This window comes from Heliangelus exortis, chromosome 9 (assembly GCF_036169615.1).
Source record: "Heliangelus exortis chromosome 9, bHelExo1.hap1, whole genome shotgun sequence".
In the NCBI taxonomy this organism is placed as follows: domain Eukaryota; kingdom Metazoa; phylum Chordata; class Aves; order Apodiformes; family Trochilidae; genus Heliangelus; species Heliangelus exortis.
The window spans coordinates 10,520,833-10,530,494 of record NC_092430.1 but is presented as its reverse complement, the minus strand read 5'-3'; the positions used below and the strand labels follow the sequence as shown (position 1 = coordinate 10,530,494).

General features: G+C 39.2%; 1 protein-coding gene across 3 annotated transcripts in view; it reads right to left on the bottom strand.

Annotated features, from left to right (window-relative positions):
• Positions 1-518: 518 nt before the first annotated feature.
• Positions 519-9,662, bottom strand: part of RYK (receptor like tyrosine kinase) — a 48,982-nt gene continuing 39,838 nt past the window's right edge. For 2 of the 3 annotated variants that reach the window (XM_071752055.1, XM_071752056.1), the window contains exons 10-15: positions 9,163-9,232; positions 7,292-7,424; positions 6,379-6,488; positions 2,972-3,131; positions 2,180-2,316; positions 519-1,652 (exon numbers count right to left, since the gene is read on the bottom strand). In XM_071752055.1, the coding sequence (XP_071608156.1) occupies positions 1,541-1,652; positions 2,180-2,316; positions 2,972-3,131; positions 6,379-6,488; positions 7,292-7,424; positions 9,163-9,232 (722 nt within the window). In that variant the 3' untranslated portion in view covers positions 519-1,540. The other variant, XM_071752057.1, reaches the window with a different exon arrangement.

The following is a 9,662-nucleotide window of genomic DNA, read 5'->3' as shown; positions in this document are numbered from 1 at the left end:
AATCTCCTAAAAATGCCAGGATCCCTGCAGAGCCTGTCAGGACAATGCTCCCAAACCATGCAGTTGCAAAAACACTTGAGACTATGGGTGTTTTACTCTGAAGATGGCATGAGACAAAAGGCAAATTGTTCATGTTTCACACTGTGCTAAAGTGCAACCCACCTCATCGTGCCACCATTTAGAGGATTCAACCTACAGTTCGCTTGGAAAACTGAATGTTAGTCTGCAAATAACTTTGTTATACTGAGGATATGGAAGTTATTGAGGCTGAATTGACAGATCACCACATTTTCCTGCAATACCTTGTACAGTCCTCTTAGGCAAGGTTCAACTCAAAATAATGTGGGTTTCAATGGATATTTGGGCTAAAGAAGGCAGCAGGACAATGTGTGACATCTCAAGGACTAGTTCTGCAGGGCAACCCACCTTGCCTTCGTACCAACTCCATTCCAAGGACAACCCCCAGCCTGCAGGTTCAATACACAAAGTAACAGGACCAAACTTTCACATTAGATGTCATAGAGAAACATTCTTTACTCTCCAAGTGTCTTTACAAATATATATTTATATATTTAAGCCCATCTCAGGCCATAAAAGCCCATGAAAAACAACCAGTACCTTTTTGAACCAGAGAAACTGCAATCCAGAAGTCTGAGGTGAAAGACTCCCATGACAAGGGCTGCTTTGGCACTTCTCTGAAGGCCTCTTATTTAATACATAAAACCACTTCAAAAAATCCCATCAGCCTTTTATCTGCAAAGAGGGGCATAATTTTCACCCCACCTTTATCACTCTCTGTATGAGGTAAACTGGAATCACTTTTACATAATCACTTACTCCTTTAAAAAGGGGATATTGTGTCCTGAAGACCAGCTTTTCATTTGTGAATGGGTTTAAAAAAAAAAAAAAAAGGAAAAAAAAAAAAAAGGAAAAAAAAAGAAAAAGGAAAAAAAAAGAAAAAAAAAAGCCACTTGTGGATTCAACCACAATGTGCTGTTGTCTCAAAATAGAAGTTGATACTAAAAAAGCTATTCCAGATACATACAAGTACAAATGCTAGAGCTGGTCTGAAAGATTCAGTTTCAACATTTTTAAAAAGGAGAGAAATTTTCCTGTAGTGTGACACTTCAGCATTAATTTCCCTATCCTCAATTTTCTACCAGTTCCATATACCCTTTAAAAAAAAAAAAAAAAAAAAAAAAATCACCTGTCTGTTGTAACAGTGCAAAGTCCATCCAAACCGGGTATTTAAGTTCACTATCACTACACTTTAAAAATCCTGATGGCAAATAAAAAGGTCTTGATTTAACTTAGCAAAAGTGATACCTAGAAAATATTCAACATCAAGAGGTCTTAGAAAACAAAACAAAACAAAACAGACTACTAAAGCATTCTAAGGCACAGTGTTTTGGAAGAAGTGCTTTCTCCCTTTAGTGTTGCTTTATACACATCACGTGTGTGAGTCCGAGTGATGCAGGGAAAGAGGCAGATGTTTGCCGTGCCTTCTCCCAGTCAGACAATTGAATCTTCTTCTGCAGTTTCAGACATAGGCTCCCAATGCTGCATGAAATTCAGTTAGACATTGCACCAGCTGCTGAAACTTGGGTCTTTCTTCAGGATCTAGGGCCCAACAGCAGGCCATCACAGCAAACCTGCAAGACAAAAGACAGAAGGAAGAGATGAGAATGTGAAGCCCGATGACCACCAGCCTGAAGATAAAAACCAGAGCCTGTGCACATCTTTCTCTCCCATCAGGATTATGAATAAATACCACAGGAACTGCTATTCAACCTCACTACACATGGTACTTCTCCATAGTCCTGCTGAGAGGATAGATATCCCCTCCAAATAGAAAATTAGTGGCTTCTTACAAGGCAGACCCACAAGCACTATGACCCCAATCCTTTTGTTTCCCTCCTCCCATTCTGCTGATCAACCTCACTTCTCACACGTGTCAGAAGGAAAAGAGCTGGTTCAGGATTAAGTGAAACTCATAACAACCAGAAACAACTTTTTGTCTTAGCCCGAGTTCCTTGACACAGGTCACTGAAGCCACTTACAAGGTGGTCACCCTAAAAAGGCAGAATAAACAGGCACAGGAAGACAAACATGACTTAATGGGCTGGTTCTAAACCAGACATCTATCAAAAAAACAGACTATCAAAAAACATGGACTTACAGTTCATCAGGGCAGTTGATTGGCTGAGCTATTCGATAGCCATCCTTTAAATAAGCAGCCATCTCAAAAGGGTCGATATCAACATAGGGTGTTTGTCCTAAAGTCATCAGCTCCCACAGTGTGACTCCAAAAGCCCACTGAAACAAAACAGGACATTGACAGAGCATGCTGAATTTTGGGAGCTCCTGCAGACATTCTGCAAAATCAGTAATGAGTGAGACTACACAGAGTAAGAATACTTTACATACATGAAATATACATACAAGTTCAACATGGCAATACATTGTCTTGAATAGGGACAATTAAGAATTACAGAGCAAGTGGTAAACTGAACTAAAATTAAAACCTTGATGCACTAAAATTAAAGTGCTAAAAAAAAAAAATTCCTGTATTTACTCCATTTTTCCAGTATGGCATTTCAAAACACTTAACTAGTCTAAGGAATAGTAAATATTAAACTCACTGTTTTGAAAACAAGCAAACAAACAAAACAAACAACAATTTTATATCACCCTCTTCCTCTTGAAAACACTACAGGGGAATCCTCAAAAAAGATACAGGTTGAATTAAACCAATGTCTTTTAAAATCAAAGTCACCTGTATATTTGGAGCACATGCGCAGAAGTAAGACTCTGGAGAAAAAGAAGGTGTAGAGATGCTGTTCTGGACAAATCACTGTTTATCTATTCAGTGTCATGATTTTCCAGTGGTTGAAGAAAAGGGATAAGTGTCAATAAAATACATTTACAAGATGTAAGAGGGAAACCAAAACACCACCAAACTAAGACTTACCACATCACTAGCACTGGAAAATTCATTGTTAACCAGGCTCTCAAGAGCCATCCACCGAACCGGCCTGTTCTCATTATCTCCAAGGCAATGGTAGTCCATAGGAAAGAGGTCTCGAGATAGCGCGTTGTCCGTTATCTTAACCTGAAGTGCATCGTCAATGCTAAGGTAAAAGAACAGAAGTATTTAGGCAAACTTGGCATTGCAGTTTTACAGAAGATATCCACGCTCAGCTTTCAGTTTCAGGCTCTGGATTTAATTGGGGAAGGCTAATTGCACTGTCACCATTTCAAAGGGCCAGCACTCCTCTAGATTGAGACAGGCTTATTCTGCTGCTGTCAAATATTAGCAAAGAACATATTTACTCTGTGTTAACAGATAAGTACTAGAAAAATCAGCAGTAAAATCAAACACTTACAAGTACAAAAAAATTACAGTTAAAGCATAAAAACAACTCCCTTAAATAATTCCTGCTCCTTTGGAGATCTCCTATCAGATCAATGAAATACATTTTTATTACTACCTCCGTAGTAATAATAAGAGAAAGATTTAAAACAAGTTCTAGTACTGTCTTGCTAAAGGAACCAATACTATTTGTGGCCTAAAATCTTGTCTCTCTCTAATCAAGCAATCTGTTAAGATGTTTATTCATCTCATCAAGGGGTATTCATTCTGACTGTTGTGAGAAGTAGGCTACTGGCTAAGGGAAACTCAATCAAAACAAGATGACTCAAAAAAGCACACTGAGCCTACTGAATTCCCCCCCCTCTGGGATGTTAATTCACATTCTTTTGAATGTAAAAAACTGTTATTATTAAGTTCAATGTTCTCATGAGCAGATAACTTCAGAATTGGGTTAAGATGTTGCCTTAGCATCTTATGGCAAAATTATAAAAACAAAGCTGGGCTAGAGGGATTTAAACAAGAATGGTGTTTGCTGTCCTTTCATCTTGTCAACTGTTTCTTTATTTTGATAGGAAAACATAAACAGAAATGTTCATTTCATGTGTTTCCTGCTTTACTCTTCCCAAGTACCTTCTTACTTTTCCCACTTGGATGCTCTTTCAGGTCAGTTCACTGCCCTCAAAATTCATATAAGTATCTCTCCATATCTAATCACTCCTAGGAGTTCAGAGACATTCCTAGAAGACCTGTTTATAAACAAATAAAGCACAAAGGGTAATTTTCCAGTGACTAGGGAGCTCTGACTTGTGCAATCCATGTCCACTGTAATTACACCAAACTGTGCCAGGGGCACATGAGACCAAAAGCATTTCTCCCCCCCTAAACAAACCTGCCAGGACTACTGCAATCCTGGCTTCCTGCCCAAAATTAGGTTCCAAGGTCTGATACACTTCTTAACTACCCCCCGCCTTTCACCACACAGGAATAGTCCTGGGCAACAAAAGTCCTTCAAGGGATCCTAGATGCTCCCATCCTTTTTTTTTTATTCTTTAGGCTAGCCCAGGATTTCTTGTGCTGCAGCACAGCCCAGTAGACATTCAGCTCCTGCCTGTATTTCCCAGAGTGCCAGGTGCCCTATGAATTGATTTGTGTTGCCAGTACTCCAGATCCACCTATGGCAACCAAAGTGAAGCTGGCCCTTGAGCCAGGAGGGCAGGGAGTCAAGCTATCTGGACTGCCAACCTCTCCCACAGCACAGGCTTGAGGCAATTAATTCATTGCACAGAAAGGAGAGGTCACAAGGTAGCTTCCCTGCAGCACTGTTTGTGATCTTTGTTTCCTGGGGTACATCTTCCTTTATACGTTCACCAGAAAGGAAAAGCAACAAGTATTAGGAGAGGAGTCTCAAAGGAACTGTATCAAACTGAGCACCCATGTGTAGCCCTAGGCCAGGACAGACAAGCTGAACCAGCTCAGTGGCATCAGTTCAGAAGCAAGAGGGATGGCTTCAGGGTGGATCTCACTCTTTCCTCTGCCCCAGCATTTATTTGCTTACAGCAGCAGTGCCTGATGCTGATGGTGCCAGTACAAGAGGTGCAGTACACAAAGGAATACCCTAGGATAACCCTGAGACCTTAAGTGTCTTCCAGCTTTTTCTCTTATCCCCCTGAGACATTTGAAGAGCTGGGCAAAAGACTTCACTCAAGGACTGAGTGGTTTTGTGGACAGAAACACAAAGGACTGAAGTTGTAGCAATACTGACCCAGACAATCCTGAGAGGCTAGGCACAAAACTCAGTCCACATATGAGGAGCAGAACCTATCCTGGTGTTGGAAAGGTAGTATTTTACTATTGCTTGCCAGATGTTTACTATTTACAAGCCAGATGTTCAGAGGTCCCTAACAGATACCAGTGGCATGGCCCCAAGGCAGAGCATACACTAAAAGGGCACATGGTGCATGACAAGTGCAAAGACAGAAACTGGGCTTCCACTTCAAAGACTCTGTGAGGATAATAAACCCCAATCAAAAAGGGGAATAATGAGGTGCTCTGTGCTCTGAAGATAATGGAGAAACTGATGCCTTGAGGATCCTAGAAGGTATTTCCAAGGGTATGCTGGAAAACATCTTCGCAAATAAGGAAAAGAACCAAAGGTGGCAAAAAGATGAAAGAGATGGAAGCTAAAGAACAGGAACTGAAAGGGTAAGCCAGTCACTTCTGCTGCCCAGGCAGTGAAGAAACATGAAGATTTGGGAATGGGCTCCAGTCCTTACACCCTTGCACTGGCAAAAGACAGAGCCTGAAGAAACCTCAGTAATGCACATTACATATAACAGAAAATCCAAGGTCATCAAGAACATGTTAGGAGCAATTCCAAGAAACTGATTTATCAATAATACTGTCATAAAACAGACAGAAGAAGAATCAACAAATTACTAGATCATGAGGAATTTTATTTTCTTCCAAAAATAAACAGTGGATTGTAACTGAAGGAATGCAAGATGTGCATCCAGCCCAAGTGATCCAATGTTGAAATACGGTTTCATAAATTATTTATGGGAAAGCAGAACTCTTCAAATCTTCAAAATGACCTCTAGTAGCCAATTTCAGATTAAAGACTTTATATGAGGCAACTAAACTATTGATGAATAGGAACTTACCTTCACTGACAATTTTTACATAGCTCTGGGGTTTTTATTAATGTTTAAAGGAAGCTTTAATATTTTTCAAGTCTTTGAAAAAATAAGTATAGACTAAACATAGCAAAATTATTTAAGATGAGGACATTCTGCTTTCCTGAAAAATGTGTTTTCTGGTTCACCATATTTTTGGAGGAAAACAACTTCACTGACTAAAGTATTTACCATAAGTATAAACAAAACCCACAAACCCAACAGGGGTTTATTTTTGAAACAGAGATCAGGTCAACTGAAGAAAGTCCATCCTAACCCTGGCAACTGATGTAGCACAGCCCACGTGATTACTGTACCCTGTTGAGTACTTACACACAGTTTCTAGCAGCCAGGTCTTTGTGAATGACCTCCCGTCTGGCCAAATAACTCATTCCACAAGCAATCTGAATAGCCATATGTACAAGGTCCTGCTGGGAAATTGCCTGCAAGAGCACAGAAGAACAATCATTGCAAAACTGCAAGCCCCATGCCTGCAAGGTTAGCACTTTTGTTGCATCCTAGTGCCCCCACCCCTCCTGTTTAGTGGCTGATGCTGTCTAGTAGCTTCTTAGAGAGACTACCATCAACTGAAGAACTTAAAGACTCCTTATTCTGATTTTTTTCTTTTTTTTCTTTTCTTCTTTTTACATCCCAGGTCCAATTTGCAACATTTCCAGTCTGCAACTCCCTCACTGCTAGCCAGCTTTTTCTACAGTTAGTGGTGAACTTAAGCAAAAATGGTCAATTTTACCCTTCTTGCCACTTATTCAACTGACTTTGTTTTTCTGAAAACCAACTGATTTTCATAGAGCAGAGCACAAACAGAAGTCAAAATTCTTGTTGCTATCTATTGTTGAAAAATAGTAACAAAAGTGGTTGCTTCATCTACGACTCTCCAGTCCTATATGAACTAAACACTCATTTTAAAAAATATGCAAAATATATTCTAATCTGGAAGTATTCTCACTTCTCATGAACTGGCTTGAAATAAATAAAATCATCATAGAACAAATGCAACAGGTTCCAGTGAAACACAGTAAAGTTAAACAGCATTAAAAAAAAGAAATCAGCTGATTGCTTCCTTCAGTATCTGAAGTTAAATACAAACACCAAACACTTTCCTCGGAACCTGCCCTCTCTCTGTCACAACAGAAAATACCACAACAATTTCTTTTAAGGCACATTAAACAGATGACAAAGCAAGTCTAACTTTAATGGACATGAAGACACAGATTTCTGAGCGTACCTGAGGATTGTTGGCCTCTACCAGCTTGCACTGTCGCAGGAACAGCTTAAGGTTCCCCCAGTTCATGTATGGCAGCAACACCATTGGTTTCTCTCCCTCTTCTATACAGACATGAGTGATAGGTAGCAGATTCCTGGAAGACAGGGAGAGAAATTCCTAATCTGATGAAGCTGAAATTAAAAATCTTCTCCATCCCTAAACACAGTAAGTGAAACTAATTCAACAGTGAAAGAAATAATCTCATCTTGCATTATGAATTGCAGAGCACAAACTATCCAAATAAATTAAGCTTTCTCCCTAGGAAAAGCCCTCTAAATTTTTTCACTTGGTCCAAGAGGGCTGAAATAGATTTCTGTGCATACAAGTTATCATTTATATTAAGAAGTGATATGTCCTCCGTTTGGAAGTACATCATTCAAAATACAACTATAGATATAAAATATATAGCTCAAGCACAGTTAAAAAAAAACATCATTCAACCCACTTCAGAAAGTCAGAACTTAAAATTTCAGTTTTGAATCAGTTAAACATTAAACCGCATTCTAAATGCAGAAGTATCTTGAGGGTTTGTAGCAGATGTTTTAGAATTCTTTAGGTTGGAAAAAAGCTTTAAGATCACCTAGTCCAACCATAAACCTAATAATGCCAAGTCCACCACTAAACCACTTTAAAGGACAATTCCAAGTCTACCTGTGGCTCAGATAACTCCCATGTTGCAGTTTCAAACCATCTTCCTGTACTATCACCATACTCATTTGTAGAAACTTGAAACAAACTATCTACACTCTCAACTTACCATTAAACATTTTTTTAAAACCTTTGTATCTTCTATTGAAAATGTATTAGCTAAGTTTCCAGTGAGTTATAATGATTTTTAACAGGGAACTTTGAAATTTCCTGTTCTTGCTTGAAGAAGTCTGATAGTCAGGTGCCACACCTGTGAGAGCTCTACATACCCATGTAGCTCTACCTTCAACTAAAAAGGTCCCAGCTTTACAAGCACTCCACAGAAAAAAAATTTTTTTGACTATTTAAAGAGTTTTGGTAGTAAAGGGAGGTAACAGCTGATTTTGAATGATGAGAGGGAGTTTGTTTCAGTTCTGTCTCCCCAGGAACCTGCTACTTCTCTTAATAATACTGTATTTTAAGCAAGGTCTTAACTATAATAACTCTTAGAAAAGCAGCTTTTAAATGCAGTGTAGAACTAATAATTCTGCTTGAACTGATCTCATTCCCTTTACTTTACCAGAAAAACGATCAATTACCAGTCCAGGGACATGATGATGAGTGCAGGTTTCTTCTTACCTGCACTCTTGCCAGTAATGAATCTCTTTAAGGCCCAAGCCATCTTTTAATCTGAGCTACAAAACTGCCACTAGCCCAAACTCCATGGGGCAATAATTAAAAAACTTAAGCCAGCACTCCAGAGTATCACAACTGTAATTCTCAAGGACTAAAACCCAGAGACGTCACGATGCCATACAAGGACAACATGTGTGCAAGACAGCTAAAAACCACTTGTCTCTTTGTGGAAGGTCACAGCATTTTTCTGTGCCATGTAGAAAATGATGAATAATACAGAACAAATTAGTAATTAGATTATTACAGTCAACCTGCTACTATTTGTTTTTACTGACTGTGCAGCTAGAAAAAAGTTATAAGCACCCTTTCCAATAAGCATACCCAGAATTTATTTCAGAGTGACACAAAAATAGTTTCAGCTCTTTATAGCTAAAAAAAAAAAATAAATAAAATGTAGAAAATGTTGATGGATTCTGAAAAAATAATTTCCCCACCCCAAGGGAGCTTTAAGCACAAGCATTTTCAGCTCACACAGATACAGCTTTGTTTGTAAACACTACTTAGCTTACCTGTGATGAAGTCCTCTGAGTTTACAGCTTTCAGTCAGCATCATTGTCACCTGTACTTCTGAGGCCTGATCTGATAAAAAAAACAAACAAACAAACCACAGATATAACTTTAAAAATAAATCAACACAATAATTAAGATTTGGTCCAGATTTGCAAGTCAACCGAGGTCATTTGAGCACAAACAGAACTTGTTTTCCTGCTTTTTAAAAATGGAATTTAAAACCCCCAAATGAGCAAGCCAAGCTCTAGGGCATATTTCTGCTTAAACAAACGGGGTGAAGCTGAAAAAGGAAATAAAACACACTCTGGGTGCTGACAGACTGTACTTTTGTTACTTCCTGACAGTTTCTGGGCAGGCATGAACTGCCTGCACCCAGCAGCACTGGTCAATCCTGCACAGGGGGTGGGTGCTGCTGGGAGAAGGGGAACATGCCGGGTGTCTCCCCAAAGCACAGAAGACACTGTTTTGCTGCTGGTTTACCAGTACAGGCTTCTGCAGG